Source organism: Cervus elaphus, chromosome 33 (genome assembly GCF_910594005.1).
Source record: "Cervus elaphus chromosome 33, mCerEla1.1, whole genome shotgun sequence".
Lineage (NCBI taxonomy): Eukaryota > Metazoa > Chordata > Mammalia > Artiodactyla > Cervidae > Cervus > Cervus elaphus.
In genome coordinates this window covers 33,839,920-33,861,480 of record NC_057847.1, presented here as the reverse complement: position 1 = coordinate 33,861,480, position 21,561 = coordinate 33,839,920, and the positions used below count along the sequence as shown (strand labels likewise).

At 35.8% G+C, this 21,561-nt stretch overlaps 1 protein-coding gene across 3 annotated transcripts in view; it reads left to right on the top strand.

Annotated features, from left to right (window-relative positions):
* Nucleotides 1–19,037, top strand: part of SCN2A (sodium voltage-gated channel alpha subunit 2) — a 138,402-nt gene extending 119,365 nt beyond the window's left edge. For all 3 annotated transcript variants that reach the window (XM_043894754.1, XM_043894753.1, XM_043894755.1), the window contains 7 exons: nucleotides 1,531–1,653; nucleotides 2,873–3,154; nucleotides 4,881–4,934; nucleotides 8,036–8,173; nucleotides 8,534–8,638; nucleotides 13,555–13,825; nucleotides 15,382–19,037. In XM_043894754.1, coding sequence (XP_043750689.1) covers nucleotides 1,531–1,653; nucleotides 2,873–3,154; nucleotides 4,881–4,934; nucleotides 8,036–8,173; nucleotides 8,534–8,638; nucleotides 13,555–13,825; nucleotides 15,382–16,577 — 2,169 coding nt within the window. In that variant the 3' untranslated portion in view covers nucleotides 16,578–19,037. The remainder of the gene's footprint in view (nucleotides 1–1,530; nucleotides 1,654–2,872; nucleotides 3,155–4,880; nucleotides 4,935–8,035; nucleotides 8,174–8,533; nucleotides 8,639–13,554; nucleotides 13,826–15,381) is intronic.
* Nucleotides 19,038–21,561: the final 2,524 nt, after the last annotated feature.

Here is a 21,561-nt window from a genome sequence, read left to right as displayed (position 1 = left end):
TTATTAATAGATCTATGATTTAGTGATTTAGTGAAGAAGCTATTGAAGAGTTCTCGAAGATACTCTTCTGTTGAAGAGTATCTGTGAAAAGTGACAAGAAAAGCTCACCCTTTTTAGGGAAAGAAATTTGCTGGAGATGTCAGTGATGGAATGGAAGAAAATTACTATTTAGAGGCCAAAAGGAGAAGACCAGAAAGAGAAGATCTACATGTATCTCCTTTTCATATTCAACTACACAAGACACATAAAATTGAATGTTTACTACCTCTTTAGCCAATAAATACTGCCCCTGTTCAGAATTTTTTTATGTCTAACTTTTATCTTTCATTCTTTAATTTATACCTATCTCTTTTTCATTCTATCTTCAGAGAAGATAAAGTACTGTAAGTCCTCATGTTTTATACCTAGAAAATCTTCACAATAAATGATAATTCAGTAACTTTATCTTTCATTTGTCTTTGAAGAGATTTGCAAAGTCTAAAAATTTAGATTTTAGGAAAAATATAGAAACTCCTTAAGAAAATTGTATAGATTAATTTTTTCCTAATTTAAAGGTTTTTCTATTTCATATTACATGTGCAAAATTAGTTTGAATAAGTCAAGTTGTGTTATAAAATATTTTTATGTGCCTCATTTACTTTTCTTAAAAAAATGTATTTTTCAAATATCCACTAACACCATATTCTTAAAAGCTATATTACACATCTGTTTTCATTTTCCTGCTTTTGCAATTCAGCTGCACTTTAGGAGAAAATATCTTTTCGTTAGCTTATATAGTTTTAATGGGTTTTCTATGTATTTTCAAAGGAAATCAGACATTTCTGTGCCACCTGCGGCAGTTATTCTTTTCTTTTTTCACTGTGATGTCACAACTTATATCAACTACATTAGCCATCTGTATAAATAACTAAAGAAAACATTGTTCTGACAATTTCTAATTAGTTATACTAAAATCTCAACTTTTTAAAGTTAATGATTTCACTTTTCCCTAAGTAATGATCTTAGGCCTTCACACTGACATTTACAATAAGATTAAACCACTGTTTAGAAATCTAGATCTTGCTGAGTGTGCTTATATTCAGAGTCAACTGTATCTTGCATAGCTTACTTGCATACTTGTACTAGGATTTCTTTTCTCTTTCAGGTCTGCTAAATAATATGAGAAATGTTAAACTTTTATACATCTATAGATGAAAATTTCATTTTGGTGTCATTCTTTGTCTTTCCTTACGTTTAATTCTTTTAAATTTTCTTGTCAAGAATCTTGATAAAAAGAGCATATATTGCTGCTGCTTTTTCATAGGTTTATAGCAGTGGTTCACTGGCCAGTATCATTAAGCTTAAGTGGGAACTTAAAGAAATGCAAATTCTCAGGTCTCATCCGAACCTTGGCCAGCCATCTGTGTTTGCAACAAGTGATTTTGATACTCACTAAAGTTTTGGAACTGGTTTATTGCATAGAGCAAGGTTGAGTTGTGTAAACGTTTTTTGCCTATAAATAAGAAAATTGTGTTGCTTTTTTCTGTATAGGTCTCATTGGTTAGCTTAACTGCAAATGCTTTGGGATACTCAGAACTTGGTGCCATCAAATCCCTCAGAACACTAAGAGCTCTGAGGCCACTGAGAGCCTTATCCCGGTTTGAAGGAATGAGGGTAAGACCACATACTTTAGTATTTGTTGGAATTATAATTGAAAACAGGGTTTCCCTGGTGACTCAGGTGGTAAGGAATCTGCCTGCGATACGGGAGACCCGAGTTCGATCCCTGGGTTAGGAAGATCCCTTGGAGAAGGGAATGGCTACCCACTCCAGTATTCTTGCCTGGAGAATTCCATGGACAGAGGAGCTTGGAGGGCTACAGTCCATGGAGTCACAAAGAGTCGGACACAACGAACACTTTCAGTATAATCTGCTGTTTTGAACCTTAGATATGACACATCCAGGTTAAATATGTGTCTTCTACATTCATATTCATGTAACCAGTCAATTAGTAATATTTGTCAGACATCCATAAATGACACTTTTGGAGGCCCTCACACAACATAATACCTGAATGATGGCTTCTAATTAGAATCAATGAGATTGCTTCTACCTAGACTTTTTCACTCTGTGGGAAATTTCTAGCATGTTGTGTAGACTTCTGATGTGAGTCAACATTAGTTATGTTCATTCCAGTTTATAAATGTGAAGGAAATCCCACTCACTGTAATTTGAAACCACCAAATCATTCCTCATCCTTTTCCTTCCCTGCTCCATATGATGTCTTCTGAGCCTTTTAAAGTCTAACCCTGGCCTTTTTGCTCTCAAACAAAGGCTGTGCTAGCTAAAAAGTAGGTCAGCTGTGGAAATCTAACTCTCATTTAGAAAGGTGGTACAAAGGAACTGGGAGGCATTTATACTGCCATTTGTCATCCCCTGAGGCGTAAAACCTGAGACTACATACCCTCAGCACTGAGGAAACGGTGATGCCCTGTCCAGGAAGGTTTGGCTATTCAAAAAGGAACTTTTAGGTGTTGTTTTGTGATATTTTAAAATAGTTACTTAGGATTTTCTTTGAATGTTGCAAACACAACCGGAAATGGATGATATGTGGAGGTGTTTGTGCTTCTGTATTTGTGTGTGCAAGGTATCATAGAAAGGAATGCTATTAAATTCTTTCCAGTTTACCAATTTCAAAAACCTATTTTTACAGTAGCTATTTTAATTTTTTAAAAAGAGAATCAAAAAAAAATTAAAAAGAGAATCAAGCTTTCAGTACTAGAATGATTTTTATATTTTCTCTGTTGAGTTTTCATGTATGATGACCTAAATTTCTAGTTCTTCCCTAGAGCTGACTCTCTTTTCACTTCTTTTCCCACCTCCCCGCTGTGCAGGTTGTTGTCAATGCTCTTTTAGGAGCCATTCCATCCATAATGAATGTACTTCTGGTCTGCCTGATCTTTTGGTTGATATTCAGTATCATGGGGGTGAATCTTTTTGCTGGCAAGTTTTATCACTGTATTAACTACACCACTGGAGAGATGTTTGATGTCAGCGTGGTCAACAACTACAGCGAATGTAAGGCCCTCATAGATAGCAACCAAACTGCCCGTTGGAAGAACGTGAAGGTCAACTTTGATAATGTGGGACTTGGGTATCTTTCTCTGCTTCAGGTAGTAAGTAACCACTTTATTATTCACTGTGATGTGTTACTAAAATGAGTATAATATTCTTGCTGACTGTTTGCAGTACATATTTCCTTAAGCCCATCTGCCTAGATTCTTCCTTAATCATGGATGGACTGTCTTTCTGCACCATGTTGGAGACTGGATGGCTGTATAAAGTTTAAAGTTTCCCAGACTATGCCTTAGGTTCCCAAAACAAGTCTTTGTTACTGAAATTTCTATGTCGTTTCCCACTGTTTTCCCCAGTCTGAGCAAAGTAGAGGCATTGGCCCGAGGATGGGATTGGAAAGGTAGGGGGAGGGGTGGTAGATTTCTGTCCTTCTCAGATACCAGACAGTATCTAAACCCTTGCCAAGTCTCCACTCACCCAACTTTCACGAACACCATAACCAAATATTCCCCTCACATGGACTCCTACCTTGATTGTCCATCTTCCTTCCTGTTGCTTGAATGCTTTAAGATAGGGAGATTGCTCTCTTGCAAATGAAAACCTTCCTATTGAGTCTATTATGCCTGCTATAATTTCATAAAACTCCATTTAGCTTCTCAACGGACCACTCTAAGTCATGTTCACATGCTCCCTGAGATGATCCACTAACATGATACCCAACATGAGATGAAGACTGCAGGGTCCTGTGGCATTAAGAAACTGAAAAACAAATGTACATGACTTGATGACTTGTCTTCAGAATTACTATGTCTCTTCAACCAAAATTTTTAAAAAGTAAATTGCTGTTAGGTATAATAGTTTTTAGATTATAAAACTTCCCCTTACAGAATAATTGCCTCAAAATAGTATATTTGGCAATTTCAAGAACAAACCATCATGATTGGTGGTTGATGATAATATCATTTGGAAAAGATAAGCAGAAAAGACAACCTTAAGATCAAATAATGCAACATAGTTTTCAGTTTGTCTGAAGGTAATACTATATATGTGAAATTTTTTCATGTTACATTCTTGTATATATACATAAGAGTCAAAGGTTGTTGATAATTGCTTTTATGATAGCACATTGTTATAATCTATCATGATTTAAGTATAGATGTTCAAGTCAAAATAGAAAGATGTTACAAAAGAACATGAAGGAAGAGTTTTCAATGCATGTGTTTTAAAACTTTGCCTTTCTAAATTCCATATATATGTGTTAGTATGCTGCAATGTTCTTTATCTTTCTGGCTTACTTCACTCTGTATAACAGCATACTAACACATATATATGGAATTTAGAAAGGTGATAACGATAACCCTATATGCAAAACAGAAAAAGAGACACAGAAGTACAGAACAGACTTTTGAACTCTGTGGGAGAAGGTGAGGGTGGGATATTTCAAAAGAACAGCATGTATACTATCTATGGTGAAACAGATCACCAGCCCAGGTGGGATGCATGAGACAAGTGCTCGGGCCTGGTGCACTGGGAAGACCCAGAGGAATCGGGTGGAGAGGGAGGTGGGAGGGGGATCGGGATGGGGAATACATGTAAATCCATGGCTGATTCATATCAATGTATGACAAACCCACTGGAAAAAAAAATAATAATAATAATAAAATAAATAAATAAATAAAACTTTGCCAAAAGAGTTTAAATATTAATTTCAAACTATTTTATATACCTGTTTTTGAATAAATCTTGGTTAATAAACCTGATATTTAGTCTCTTCTAGAATTATAATTTGTGAGGGGAAAAAATTCAATGGTGTGACTTTTTTTTCAGGCCACATTTAAGGGATGGATGGATATTATGTATGCAGCAGTTGATTCACGAAATGTAAGTCTGTTTAGAGGGAAAATTGTTTAATTAGATCTAGTGACTATTTCTACAGTGTTGTAATTTAGTGATATTGCCAATAAAATAAAACCATGGGTCGATTTATACAGAATATCTACATTAGAAAAATAAAATATTCAACCTTATATTACTTCTTCCAAAATTTGATTTGAATGTATTTCTCTGTTCACTGTGAATGTTCTAACATATCTTTCCTAGTGTCTAGAATAGCAACTGGCACTTAAAAATTTGTAGATTCTATTTGTTCTATTTGTAAATAGAGACATTTTGTTTTTGGTTCTAATAGTTCTAGCCATGAATTAAAAGCCCTTACAGGTGCTTTCTTCATCTGTCTCAGATTTCCTACAGCTTTTGATATTTTTGTGATAGGAAAGTCTGAATAATGATAAAAGAAAAAAAAAGAAAACAAAACAAATATAATCATATTTCTTTTTGGAAATAAGGTTTTATGATAGAAAGGGCTTTCATAATGTATCTTACATACATCAGCAGTTTTGAATTTTTTTGTGGTAATCTCCATATAATTTCTCACTAGTTAACAATAAGGAAGGAAATCACGTTTTAGAAAAGAGATTAGTTTCTCATATATTGTCAGAGCATAGTAATTAAGCTCAAGATGTTATATCTCTGACACCAAAAGCAGGTGGTAACTTAGAGAGAGTTCCTGAATTTTTCCCCCTTATTAAGAAAAAGAAACTATAAGAGCTCGACACCCTGCATTTTATCTCTTTTATTATTAGGAGTCCCATTTATAGGCTCTTTTGAATAATATTAATAATTTATTGTTTATTGCCACTCACTGTGTTAAAGGCTTTCTTACATTATCTCATTTTCTACAATGGTTTCCTACCTATTTGATTAATTCAGAATTCTCTCCACCTTTCTAATCAATAACCTACATGACATGCAAATTACTTTCAGTTTCTTCCTTAATATCTTAGCATACAATACTGTATTTTGCTGTTCAGTCGTGTCTCTCTTTGTCGCCTGATGGACTGCAGCACACCAGGCTTCCCTGTCCTTCACTATCTCCCAGAGTTTGCTCAAACTTATGTCCATTGAGTCGGTGATACCATCCAACCATCTCATCCTCTATTGCCCCCTTTTTCTCCTGCCTTCAGCCTTTCCCAGCATCAGGGTCTTTTCCAATGAGTCAGCTATTTGTATCAAGTAGACAAAGCATTGGAGCTTCAGCTTCAGCATCAGTCCTTCCAATGTTGATTTCCTTTAGGATTGACTGGTTTGATCTCTTTGCAGTCCAAGGGACTCTCAAGAGTCTTCTCCAACACCACAGTTTGAAAGCATCAGTTCTTCAGAGGTCATACTACTATATAATCCCTCAGTATTCAAACACTTTACAAAAGATGAAATTCACTTGGCTTCTAAAAGTATGGAAAGTTATTCACCCATACTCTCGTTTAGTCAAGAGAGAAATGCAAATTTAAACCAAAATTAAATATTACCTACATACTTTCCTGATTGGCAATATTTAAAAGTCTGGCAATATCAAGTACTGCCAAGAACTGCAAGAACTCTCATACGCTGGGGGTGGGGTGGGGGAATGGGAAATGGGTAAATATTCCTTTGAAAGGCCTCCCTGGTGACCTAGATGGTACTGAATCCACCTGCAGTGCAGAAGACCTGGGTTCAAACCCAGGGTTGGGGAGATCTCCTGGAGAAGAGACTAGCTAGCCACTCCTGTGTTTTTGCCTGGAGAATTCCATGGACAGAGGAGCCTGGCAGGCTACAGTCCATGGGATCGTAAAGAGTCAGATGCAACTAAGTGACTAACACTTTCACTTTCATATCTTTAAAAGAGTGGAGCATTATCAACATTATTCATACTTGAAAAAACAAACAAACCAGAACTGTGTTAGATAAGAGAGCGCATCATTGTTACAGAAGCAGTACTTAAGACCTGCTGAAGGAAGCTGTGGTACATATACACCATGGAATATTACTCAGCCGTTAAAAAGAATTCATTTGAATCAGTTCTAATGAGATGGATGAAACTGGAGCCCATTATACAGAGTGAAATAAGCCAGAAAGATAAAGAACATTACAGCATACTAACACATATATATGGAATTTAGAAAGATGGTAACGATAACCCTATATGCAAAACAGAAAAAGAGACACAGAAGTACAGAACAGACTTTTGAACTCTGTGGGAGAAGGTGAGGGTGGGATATTTCAAAAGAACAGCATGTATATTATCTATGATGAAACAGATCACCAGCCCAGGTGGGATGCATGAGACAAGTGCTCGGGCCTGGTGCACTGGGAAGACCCAGAGGAATCGGGTGGAGAGTGAGGGGGGATCGGGATGGGGAATACGTGTAACTCTATGGCTGATTCATATCAATGTATGACAAAACCCACTGAAATGTTGTGAAGTAATTAGCCTCCAACTAATAAAAAAAAATAAATAAAGGCAAAAAAAAAAAAAAAGACCTGCTGAGTACAATGAATCAATAGACTCATTTTCAGAAAGGAAAGATCCTACTGATATACTTATGTCAACACATACGGTAATAATTCTAGTCTAGCAAAAGAAATATATAACAGAAGTCAAACCCTTACTCTTACCTATTACTATTGGCCAGGTTCTGTTCTAACACTTCTCATATAGTAACATATTTAGCCTTCTGAAATACCATATTAGAGTTGATTCTGTTTTTTTTTCCCCCATTTTACAGATGAAGAAACTGAGTCAGAGAGAGTAAAATTTGAAAGTTTTAAACATAAACTAGTGTAACTGTAGTATCTCTTCTGTAGGAAGTCCTCACTCTGCATGCCCTGTTGGGGTCTTAAAAGTGCATTCATATCCTAGGCATTTATTGGGTGAAATGAATTGTAATTATTCAGACTTTTCTATGAGTTGTTTCATTTTCTCAAGTCAATGAAAGAGTTTGGAGACTCTTCAGTAAGTGTGTTAAACTTGATCTTTCCTAAAATCTGTTTAATTTTTTAAAAATTTCCAGTGTATAGAGATATGCTTTGAGAATTGAAAATTCACTGATGTCTTTTCTATGAAACAAGTTTTAGGTCTGATGCTTATCATTTTTCATATTTTGTAGGTAGAATTACAACCCAAGTATGAAGACAATCTGTACATGTATCTGTATTTTGTCATCTTTATCATTTTTGGTTCATTCTTTACTCTAAATCTTTTCATTGGTGTCATCATAGATAACTTCAACCAGCAGAAAAAAAAGATAAGTATACTAAAACTTCATCTTTGCTCTAAAGTGCTAACTAGACATATCACACTGTTTCCTTTTGGCTCCAAGTGCAGTCATCAAAAAAAAAGAATATAAAATTCAGAAATTATTTTGACTTAATCATCTATGAGTTTTTAAGTGATTGATAATTCAAATAGCTGAATTACTATCAGCTATCTGAAAGTGCTGTTTCCAGCATAGAAATCTAATTTACACATTGAATATATGCATATCTAAAATATATGTTAGTAACTTTAGAATAGAATATGGAGACATTTTTGACACAATTACTAATATGGATTTTATAGCTAGCAAAGAACATGATTTTTACAAGTTTTCCTTTTATTTCTTTACTTTGGAGGTCAAGACATTTTTATGACAGAAGAACAGAAGAAATACTACAATGCAATGAAAAAATTGGGTTCAAAGAAACCACAAAAACCCATACCTCGACCTGCTGTAAGAATAGCATACTTTCATCCTTAACAAAAGCTGTTATCTATCACTTTTATAGCCCAAATTGCTAGATACTAATTTTCATGTATTGCAAAACAGTTTCTGCCTTAGCAATGTGACCAGATGGCCTCAATAGTCTAAGTATTCAGTATTTTTAGATACATAATATGTAGAAATTATGTAATATATTTTATACAGAGACATAAAATATATATAAGTAAAAATGTTCAGGCTTATATACCAGTACTATTCCATAGGATTGATGTCACTGAGGAGCTTCTAACAATGTAGAGAAGAAAACATATTCATATATACATAGTGTGGAAATATTGAATGTTCTCAGAGTGCAGTGAAGACCAATTGGGATAATTGATACATCTTGGATATGCCCCATATTCTGTCCAACTCTGCAGATTGGATGGAATCACTAATGAAACAAGTCATAGGTCTTGTTTGTTCCTGGTTTTCAAGAAAAATTTCCTATTTCCTCTAAGCATCTTGACCCTAAATCAGATGACATCATTCTCTATGGCTTTTTATGGTGATTGCGATTGTATATTTGCCAGTGGCTACTGGTCTGTTTGGGCTTCCCTGGTGGCTCAGACAGTAAAGCATCTGTCTGCAATGCTGGAGACCCAGGTTCGATCCCTGGGTCGGGAAGATCCCCTGGAGAAGGAAATGGCAACCCACTCCAGTGCTCTTGCCTGGAAAATCCCATGGACAGAGGAGCCTGGTAGGCTACAGTCCATGAGGTCGCAAAGAGTTGGACACGACTGAGCAACTTGACTTTACTGGTCTGTTTGGTTGCTACAAGGAATTGTTGTCAGAAGAGTCCCTGAGTTCTTTCATGTTTGAGAACTCCTCTCTGAAGGCATACATGGTACAAGGTAATCAAGTGTTCCCCAGGAAACACGACTCTATGACTCCATTAGTGATGATGTAAAACTAGCTAACCTAAAACTGGTCATGCCCCTGTTCTGTTTGTAAGTTAGCCAAAAGCCCAAAGACAGTGGATAGTAATATTGGACAAAACATAAGGAATGTACAGTTTGAGCCTACTTTTTGAGAAATAATACAACTCGGATGGATAAGGGAGAAAAGCAGAGTAATGACTTACATGAAAAACATACACTCCAAAGTCATGGAAATAAATATTGCAGTGGAGAATAGTGATTTATTTTTTGAAATAGTAAGTGGGAAACACAAGGTTTTCTGGGTCAAATGAGTCAAGCCCACTATGAATCCGAATACATCCATTTAATTTAGCCAAGTAAAAATACGATATAATTAAGTGAACAGCATGGTAATATGAAGAAAAAGAGATTTTTAGGGACTGGTATGGGAAAATGTTAGAGACAAAGTAGTGCTGGGGCTTAGACAAGAAGATGAACCCTTACATACAAGAAGATGAGTCTACAGTATAGGGTCATGCCAATAGGACTGGAAATAAATGAGCCAACAAGAAGGCTCAGTGGGATGAGGAACCTATAAAATATAGGAAAAGAGGGAGGGCATATAGATAATAAAGAATATAAAGCAGTTAATGTTTTTTTGAAGTTATTGATTCTGTTAATGTAACTGAAAGTCCTGTAAAGGCATTTGGAAAGATTAGGTCTTATGAATATGGGATAAGGATTTTAGAGTTGTCATTGTCAGACATAATTCAGTTGAGCTGTAAATCTTAGGTTCATTTTTGAAAGATAATTATAATATACCAAAAAAGAAATTGCTGAGCATGAAGCCTTGTGCACTTCACCATTATAGAAGAGGTGAATCAGTGAGAGAGTGAGATTTATTAGTAAGGCAACACATACATGTAGATAATGAGAAAAAATTTTAATTGTTGTTTAATTACGTCAGATAGCATGTAGATTTACTTTAATAGGGGTAGGGATGCACAGGAAATGATTAGTGCATTTAGCTAGAATATTATTGGCAACAATATGTGGTAAAATCCATCTATTCAGTCATTCATTTACAATGTATGATGCTAAGCATTTGGAATTAAATACTAAACAGAGAGTCTATTTGGTAATCAAATAGTCACACCAACAAATAGAAATATCCAAGAAGGAAAGAATCCGTTTAGCTACGAGAGCTGATAAGAAAGAAGGGGCTGGTTAATCAAGGAAGGCTTTACTGAGCATGAGCCTAGGCCTGAAGGAAAATGAGGAAGTGTCTACAGGCCATGTAAGAAGAAAAGAGGAATGTACATGTGAAGGTCCTGAGGTAGGAAGGCCAGTGAGGCTGGAGTGCAGAGGGTGGGGGTTCATTTGGGACATGGTGAGAATGAACAGGCTAGGATGGTCCGGACTTTTCTGGGCTTCTTAGGCCACATTAAGACAAGTCTTTGTCCTTAGAGCAAAGTGAAGCCATTGAGCAGAAGCTGGTCAGTCTGGGTGTTGTGACTGTCACTGAACCAGCATTGACGGAGGCAGTGTATGCAGTGTAGACTCCTGGTGGAACTATTTCAGGGGTGATAGTCAGCCTGAACCAGAGTGGTGTGGAGATGAATAAAATGGATCTGTGAGCTATCATAGGAGTGAAATTAAAAGGTTTATTAATTGAATATGAGAAGTAAAGAAGGAAGCAACAAAGATGACTCATGAGTCTCTGCCTTACACACGAGATGAAGAGTGGAGTCACACAGAGTAAGAAGTAGGGACATGAATGGAGAAAACAATTGGCGATGCTAGTTTACAGAATTTGAAAATCAAAAGGGGACTCCAAAAGAGAATGAATGTTAGAAGTAGTAGTAAAATAGAGTTTCTAAAGATTGAGAGATTAGTGTCAGAGCAAAGCAGGAATTCTGGAGAGGAAGAGATTGAAGAGAAAGGGAATAAATATAGAATAAAACTGCACAGGATGTGGCTCAAAAACAGTGTGGATTAGGTTACAGAGGAAAAGGGACTGAGTCCTCCAATGAATTTGGAGTAGTATGTAAAAAGATAGGTGTGGAAATCAATATACTATAAAATGACAAAAAGGTAGAGGAGTTTCTTTATAACAATTGACTTTGGTGTTCTCACAAAAGAAGTAAGAATAAAGGGCAAGAGAATAGGAAATTTCTGAGAAGTTTGAAATTATCCTGGGAGCAAGTGAGGGACAAAGGATTGCTAATCATTATGAAGAGCCAAGATAAAGTGAGAAAACATAAGCCTCTAGTGAACATGGCCTCCAAGGTTATACAGCTTCCTCCAGCATATTCTGAAATTTAAATTGGAGACAGTGACTGTGTAGTGGAGTTGTATGTTGATCTAACCCACTGGAAAACTAAATGGGCAAAGAATCTAAAGAGATTTTTACTGAAAATGCTGATGTGAACATAAATAGCAAGTTGCTGCTTTTAAGCCATTTTGAATCTGCTTCATTCTAGGTGCTGTATCTGTGGAAGAAAATGATTTTATTAAGTAAATAAAAGCAAACCATTCTCAATAAAATGTCATAAATTTTATGAGAAATGTAAGCACAAAATTGTCTGAGATCACAGAGTGCTTAAAACTTAAAACTGAGTTAGGATGCCCCAGACTGAGAAGGGGAGTCTAATAATGCCCCTTGACAGAAGTGTTATGACAGAGGAGATGGATAAACAAGATAAAACAGTATGGTACAAGAGTGGTAGTAAGTATCAGAAGGGTAGAAATAAGGGGAACATAACCAGACTTGGAAAGGTAGACTTCAGTACATAAGAGCTAAGAACAAGGGGCTTAGAACTGGAATTAGATGCATTTAAGTTGAAGGAGGCCCTTGAAGAACAGATCCAGCTGAAACAAGGCAAGTCCAGTCCATCAGGCTATATGTGTATCCAGAGAAAATAGCAAAATATAACAAACCAGTACTACTTGATAGCCCAGAATTCCAGTATGGAGTAATGGATGCCTCTACTAGTCGGGCAGGGGCAGAACACGAGCACAGAGAATCCAGACCAATAAAGGCATCCATCTGGAATGCAGACTACGAACATAGATGGAGCAGAAGGTCTGTAGTTCTAGTTGAGAAGGTAGAGGATGACCTAGCAGAGGTGATCCAAGTTCCAAGCGCTAGGATGATGAATATTGAGCACATAGAGTTGAAAAGAAGGAAAAACACAGGGCCCAGTGAACATAATTGGTTTACAAGATGAGGACTTAATTTCATAAACAAGATATAAGGCTAGTTAGTGCTTGGAAGTTAGGTCCAGATTGAATAGGGCAAAGTTTGAACATCGAAATTTTAAGCTATAATTTTTTAAAAGATGATTTTATTCTTTTAGCAGTTACCTCATATAAACTTCACTCTGCTTTCCTTTGTCTTAACACCTTACATAACCATAGATGGGTCAGCAAAACTAAGAAATTTACCCTGGTATGATACTATCAAATAAAATATAGAATTTAACTGGATTTTACCAACTATTCCACCAATATCCTTTTTCTTGAACTATAATTTTAAAAGCATCTTCTCAGCTAAACTTTAAGGTAGAATTTAAGATGCTGTGGCTTTGCTGCTCATAGTGGGTGGGGAATATGAAGGAAGAAACTAGGGGGGAAATGACCCAAAAAAGCTAGAAATGTATTTCTTCACTAGTTCTTCAAAGTTAATTTTGATGCTCACCCCAAACACAGAAGATAACAAAGATTCATTATAGTGACCAATATTTACTAACTTCTGCTCTACGCATGGTTAGGCACTGAGAAACTAAGTGGTGGTTCTTAACAAAAAATCAGTTTACAAAACCTGCTATCATAAACAGTATAAATAGAACAAATACATTTGGAAAGAGCTGGATATTCCAGTATATGAAATTTTCTTCCAAGTGTAAAGCAAACATGGAATGTTTTGTAATAAAAGCTGTATTGCTATGTTAAAATCAGATAAGTTGGATGATTTGTTTTTCAGTCTCTAAGGGAATTTCACATACTCCTTTTTTTTTTTTGCAGAACAAATTCCAAGGGATGGTCTTTGATTTTGTAACCAAACAAGTCTTTGATATCAGCATCATGATCCTTATCTGCCTCAACATGGTCACCATGATGGTGGAGACTGATGACCAGAGTCAAGAAATGACCAACATTCTGTACTGGATTAATCTGGTGTTTATTGTTCTGTTCACTGGAGAATGTGTGCTGAAACTGATCTCTCTTCGTTATTACTATTTCACCATCGGATGGAATATTTTTGATTTTGTGGTGGTTATTCTCTCCATTGTAGGTAAGAAGAGGTGCTTTCATTTAAGTGAAATTTTTAGGAGTAAAAATTTGTGTTTTAAAACTTTAGAGTATTTTTCACTAATACTTTCTCATTCATCCCCAAATTTCAAATGAAGTCTAATGAAGAGTCCATTCTCAGCTTGTCATTTATCTAATTGTGTGCTGTGCATGAAATTATATATAAAAAAGAGAATTTATATTATTTATAATTATATTATACATGCAGCTTTCATGTATCATCTTGTCTCATGCCGGAAGAAAATAACTGCAACTTTGACATAATAGTCATACTCTTATGGTGTAGACAAGTACTGCTTTGAATAAACAATTCACACACATGTACACATATTAATCAATAGAAGTAGTCAAATAATTGTCCTTGATAATTGGAATAGCATGTTGTGTGTTTATATATATTCACACTCAAACAAGCCTCATGTCATCTTTGGGTTCAGATAATTTTCTACAGTGTATAATATTCTTTTTCAAAAGTGGACATTTTGTTCAAAAAAATCAAAGCAGATTCATTTCATCAATACATATTTCTTGTGTGTAGGATGTTAAGTCAGGTGCCGGAAGTAAAGTTCTGCCTGTTTGAGGAGAGAGAACATACACATAGAAAAGTTGTCTTCCACTGTTTACATACTTTTGCTGGTTAAATAGAACTTTGAAATAAGGTATCATTCCATTTGATCCCAATGATGGTGCTATAGGGAAGTAATGTAGTGATTAAGAGAGGAGACTCCTGGGTTATACAGACTCAACCTGGTGCATCCATGTGTTCACTCTTTACCAGTTCTGTGACCTTTGGCAAGAGGGATCTCACCTCTCCGATTCCTGGTTTCCCAAGAAATATTTTTGTAAAGTGGTGTTGTGAGGATTAAATGAGATTATGAAAGTAAATGCACTTAGCATTTATGTCTAGCACAAAGAAAAGACTTAGTAAACGTTAAGCCTAACCAACAACAGCAAAACTATTTAATAGCTATTATCACCATTTGGCAATGCATAAAATCATTGCCAGGATTCAGTCCCAAGTATGTCTGTCTGGAAGGCCTGGATTGTCTCTTCTGCCACCTCCCAAATAAAATTGATCAGACCATTTCAGAAGAATAAGTTTCATATTCCTAATCTAAAGCTACATGCTTTATCCATTAGTCCTTATGCAAATACTAGTATAAAACTAGTATTTCAGAAACGTAAATCCATTTCTGTGCTTGGCTACCATATATATTGTGTCTTTTGATATATGCTTTACTTGAACCAGGAAAGATGACCATTAATGCCTTCAGTTAGTATAAAACTATTAATGTTATAGCACTAAACATACCAGTTTCATTTTGCTAAATGAATATTTCAGATTATGTATATGTAAATGTGTGTGTGTACCAAATTCTCATGTCCACATTTTATAAAACTAGTATGTGCATGTGTGTATGTGTATACCTAATTCTCATGTCCACATTTTGTAAAAATAGTGCTTATCTTAGAAATGTACATTTTCGTTTGCTGCCATTACATATAACATTATTTTTGTTGTATCTTGGCTTTCCATAGGTATGTTTCTGGCTGAGCTGATAGAGAAATATTTTGTGTCCCCTACCTTGTTCCGAGTGATCCGTCTTGCCAGGATTGGCCGAATCCTGCGTCTGATCAAAGGGGCTAAGGGGATCCGCACACTGCTCTTTGCTTTGATGATGTCCCTTCCTGCGCTGTTTAACATAGGTCTCCTGCTCTTTCTGGTTATGTTCATCTATGCCATCTTTGGAATGTCCAACTTTGCATATGTTAAGAGGGAGGTTGGAATTGACGACATGTTCAACTTTGAGACCTTTGGCAACAGCATGATCTGCCTGTTCCAGATTACCACCTCTGCTGGCTGGGATGGATTGCTAGCACCTATCCTCAACAGTGGACCTCCAGACTGTGACCCTGAAAAAGATCACCCTGGCAGCTCAGTTAAGGGAGACTGTGGGAACCCGTCTGTTGGGATTTTCTTCTTCGTCAGTTACATCATCATATCATTTCTGGTCGTGGTGAACATGTACATCGCTGTCATCCTGGAGAACTTCAGTGTTGCTACTGAAGAAAGCGCAGAGCCCCTGAGTGAAGATGACTTTGAGATGTTCTACGAGGTTTGGGAGAAGTTTGATCCTGACGCCACCCAGTTCATAGAGTTCTCCAAGCTCTCTGATTTTGCAGCGGCCCTGGATCCTCCTCTTCTCATAGCAAAACCAAACAAAGTCCAGCTCATTGCCATGGACCTGCCCATGGTCAGTGGGGACAGGATCCACTGCCTCGACATCTTATTTGCCTTTACAAAGCGTGTTTTGGGTGAGAGTGGAGAGATGGATGCCCTTCGAATCCAGATGGAAGAAAGATTCATGGCATCGAACCCCTCCAAAGTCTCGTATGAGCCCATTACAACCACTCTGAAACGCAAACAAGAGGAGGTGTCTGCTATTGTTATCCAGAGGGCTTATAGACGCTACCTCTTGAAGCAAAAAGTTAAAAAAGTTTCATGTATATATAAGAAAGACAAAGGCAAGGAAGGGGAGGGAACACCCATCAAAGAAGATATCCTCATTGATAAACTAAATGAGAATTCAACTCCAGAGAAAACCGACATGACCCCTTCCACCACGTCTCCACCTTCTTATGACAGTGTGACCAAACCCGAGAAAGAAAAATTTGAAAAAGACAAATCAGAAAAGGAAGACAAAGGGAAAGATATCAGGGAAAGTAAAAAGTAGAAGGAAACAAAGAATACTCCACTTTGTGATCAATTGTTTACAGCCCGTGATGGTGATGTGTTGGTGTCAACAGGACTCCCACAGGAGGTCTATGCCAAACTGACTGTTTTTACAAATGTATACTTAAGGTCAGTGCCTATATCAAGACAGGGGCCTCTGGTCAGCAAACTGGGACTCAACAAACCAGAGAAACAGCATCGACAGGAGGTTTCTGTGTTCACAACCAGCTGACACTGCTGAAGAGCAGAGAGTAATGGCTACTCAGACTCTAGGAACCAATTTAAAGGGGGGAGGGAAGTTAAATTTTTATGTAGATTCAACATGCGACACTTGATAACAGTAATCGTCACCAGTGTTTATGTTCTAACTGCCACACCTGCCATATTTTTACAAAACGTATGCTGTGAATTGGTCGCTTTTTGTTTTAATTCACAGGTTGTTTACTATTATATGTGACTATTTTTGTAAATGGGTTTATGTTTGGGGAGAGGGAGTAAAGGTAAGAAATTCTATGTTTCTCTATTGTATAACTGGATATATTTTAAATGAAAGCATGCTGCACTTCTCATTCTCATGTAAAAAAAAAAAAATCACGTCCCAAAAGGAAAGAGTTTACTTCTTGTGTCAGGATGTTTTCAGATTTTTGAGGTGCTTAAATAGCTATTCATGTTTTTAAGGTGTCTCATCCAGAAAAATTTTACTGTGCCTGTAAATGTTCCATAGAATCCACAAGCATTAAAAAGTTGTTTTATTTTTACATAATTCATTACATATACATGTATATATGTATATGTGCATGTATATACATATATATGTATACACACACATATACACACACCATTACATAGTCATTCTGAGTTCTGGCAGCATGACTATAACATTTTTGATAAGTGTCCTTTGGCGTAAAATAAAAATATCCTATCAGTCCTTTCTAAAAACCTGAACTGACCAAAAAGCATCCCCCACCACCACTTTATAAAGTTGATTCTGCTTTTTCCTACAGTATTGTTTAGCCATCTTCTGCTCTTGGTAAGGTTGACATAGAATATGTCAATTTACAAAATAAAAAAGTCTGCTTTGTAAATAGTAATTTTACCCAGTGGTGCATGTTTGAGCAAACAAAAATGATGACTTAAGCACAGTATTTATTGCATCAAATATGTACCACAGAAGTAGAGTTTGCAAGCTTTCAACAGGTAATATGATGTAATTGGTTCCATTATAGTTTGATGCTGTCACTGCTGCATGTTTATCTTGCCTCTGCTGCTGCATCTTATTCTTTCCACTGTTCAGAAGTCTAATATGGGAAGCCATATGTCAGTGGTAAAGTGAAGCAAATTGTTCTACCAAGACCTCATTCTTCATGTCATTAAGCAATAGGTTGCAGCAAACAATGAAGAGCTTCTTGCATTTTATCCTTCCAATCTTAATTGAGTACTCTATGGTAAAAAGCCCAATTGTACAAAGATGTCGCAAGCTGCTTAATTCTGTTGAAAATAATACGGTTAGAGTTTTCTAAGAAAATATAAATATTGTACAAAGTTCATTTTATTTTCTTTTTCAGCCTTTTTGTACATAAATGAGAAATTAAAAGTATCTTCAGGTTGATGTCACAGTCACTATTGTTAGTTTCTGTTCCTAGCACTTTTAAATTAAAGCACTTCACGAAGTAAGAAACAAAGACTAAAATGCAGTGTAGATTCCTGCTTTTTATTAGTACTGTAAACTTTGCACACATTTCAATGTGAAACGAATCTCAGACTGAGTCCAGCATTTATTTGCTTTCATAGTGATGCCTTATCATCGAAAGAGGCTTAAGGAACGATGAGTTGATATTCTTGGCATTGCTTGAATCAGATGTTTCCACCTAGTCTTTTTATTCAGTAAATCATCAGTCTTTTCCAGTGTTTGTTTACACAGATAGATCGTATTCTTACCAACCCATAAGACATTAGAACTTTATCAGATATGGTATGAGATCCAAGCTTTATTCCACAAAAATCATATAAATGAAATTATATTACCAGTCACATCAAAACACTTTGTGTTTCTTTCACAAGCAACATTAAATGTAGATTCTTTATACTAAAGCTATTGACTTGTAGTGTGTTGGTGAAATGCATGCAGGAAAATGCTATTACCATAAAGAACGGTAAACCACATTACAATCAAGGCAAAGAATAAAGGTTTTGCTTTTGTTTTTGTATTTAATTGTTCTGTCTTTGTTTCGATCTTGGAAATGCCATTTAAAGGTACATTTCTATCATGTAAAATGATCTATCAGAAAAAATGTAAAAGATACACATTAAATATAATAATTCACCTTTAAATTTTTCATGGAATGGAAATTAATTAAGAAGAGTGTACTGGATATCTAGTTTTAATATTGGCCACAAACCTAGATATGGTATTGGATAGAGTAGTGGAAAATTACAAAAATTAATAAAAAATTGACTAACATTTTAACTTGTGCATCCTTTCTCCTTCCCGTCTATCTGCTGCTTTATTTTGTCTTGTTATTCTCTTTTCCCATTTTTGTTCCTTCCCCATGTATTCTTGATCTACTTTTCTATATACTTTCCATCACTTCCTGAGGCTCTCAGTATTTTTCATTAAGGGTATTCTCTTTGTTTCTTTTCTGCTTGCCAAAGCTTTTGTTTATTACTGTCTATAGACAACAGAGTCTGTATACTTAGACTTCTAATAATCTGCTGCACCATAAAAAGTTCATACATCTTCATATCTATAATTTTGGGGGCAAAAGTTCTAAGTGAGCTTGGATTTCACTCTTCATAATATATAGACAAATTCCCCAAATGACACTGATTTAATTATGACAAGTTTGGGAAAGATTTCTCAGTTCTGGTTACCTATTAGAAATACCTGAGAAGCTTTAAAACATGCCTTTTGGACCTAAGTCAGACCAACTGAATTCACATCTCTGGGTATGAAACTTAAGCATCTAATTTTTTAAGGCTCCCCGTTAATGCTGATTCATGCTTAGGTTGAGGGCCAAGTAGTTAGCGTATCCTTGCTCAATATGAAAAAAGTGTGCTGTCGAAAATGTCCATGTCCCCTTCAGGGCTTCATTATATATAAATCATCAGATACAAGTTCCCAATATGATGACATTGGAGGTGCTTATCTTGTAGTGAGAGAGGTGTTTATTGTTTTTTAAATTATACTGAAGTAGAGTTGATTTATGATGCTGTGTTTAATTTCTGCTGTATAGCAAAGTGACTCAGTTATACATACATGTGCATTCTTCTCAGTACTTTTTCCATTATGGTTTATCACCAGATATTGAATATTGTTTGCTGTGCTCTATAAGAGAGAGGTATTCATCTTCAGGTGTGACACTGTCCCATTTATATCAGGGATTCTCTTCTAGGACTATAGTTGGTGGAAAGGAAATTCTATCAGAATAGTTTAGAGAGCTTCTTCAAATTATACATACACACTCACACATGCAAAACTGTACCCCAACCATCCCTAGTGCATACAAGGATGATTGAGGAAAGAGTGTGGACTCATAGAATAGCTGTCCAGGTGCCCTGTTGGATAAGAACCATTAGGTCTGGACCAATGAGAGGCAGCTTATATAAAGTATTCATTTAATTTGTCATTGTCAATTCACAAATCTAAACAGGAAAGACTTCCTATTTTTGTGTTGGGCACCTCTTAACCATCACTTGTTTTCCCCGAGCTCTGAGTAATATAGATCAGCTTACAAAGAGCAGGAAGGAGTGAAGGAAAGAAGGGAGAGGAAAAGAAAGGAGGAAGAAAAAATGGGAAAACTGAGGAAAGGAAGGGTGTATAAGAAACAGAGGGAATTCTTCATAAATTATCCTCTGAAAAAATAAAGGCTTTTGTTGTTACCGTGCACAGCAATAGAGGGGAAACAGGAAAAGAAGAGCCACGTGGGAAAGAAAGTTTGCTTAGTTGTCAGTACATGAGATCCACAGTGTAAATGTGCGCCTCCTCTCTATTTGTTCTCAGAGAAAAATATGTCTTAAAAAAAGCTGAAAAGGGCATTATGCAAGTAAATGTCACAATGATTGCATGAATCATGATTTTTTTTCTTTCATCTGAACTAAATAAATATTCGAGTTCTACTTCATATTAGCTTTATGATAGGAGCTGAGCGATCAAAGATGAACTTCACTGTCCAAAGGAACTTTGTAGCTAAAGCTGAAGAACTTGGAAAGCTATGCTAGAGTCTGAAATGTATTCTGTTGGCAGCAGGATGTGACTGATTGCACCTAAGCAATAGAATGATCAGTAAAATCAGATACATCTGTGCCTATTTAAGATGATACTAATAAGGGTACATTGACTGTTTTTTGCTAATGTTTTACAGAGATTTCATTTTCCCATCTCTTTTTTTTTAAAGGTACCTGTATTTTTACCTCTTAGCATATCTTTTTAAAGAACGTATTTTTAAAAAAAAAAACAAAAAACAACCTGACATTTTCTATTAATAGCCTATATTAATCCAAATGTAAAATCTAAAGTCTTACATTTATTTTATGTACAGATGTATTTGATTTTATTTTATCACCTTATTTTGTGCTTTTGAATTTTTAAGCTTTTTTCCTTTTCTTTTTAATTGTCCTCTTTTGCATTAATTTTATCATCATTTCCCCTCCAGCTCTACTGTTGTGAAGATACATACTTCCTTCCTTCCTCCTTCTCCTTTGCTCCTTTTTATGTGATTACTTTAAAATTTTAATGTGCATGCTTAAACAGTGAAGTACAATCAATAGTTGTAACCTTGTCTGGAACAATGAAGGTCCTAGCTGATTTCATATCTTTGCTCACTTCTCGTGTTTTTATTGTCTACTATTTTAATACTACCTTGTCTGACACCCAACGAATTAAACAGTATTATTATTGTGGATTTATTTAGGCAATGCTTATTTAGACTTATTTAGATGTTAATTATAATAATTTCTTTAAATTTGCTTCTGCTTACTTCACTTTG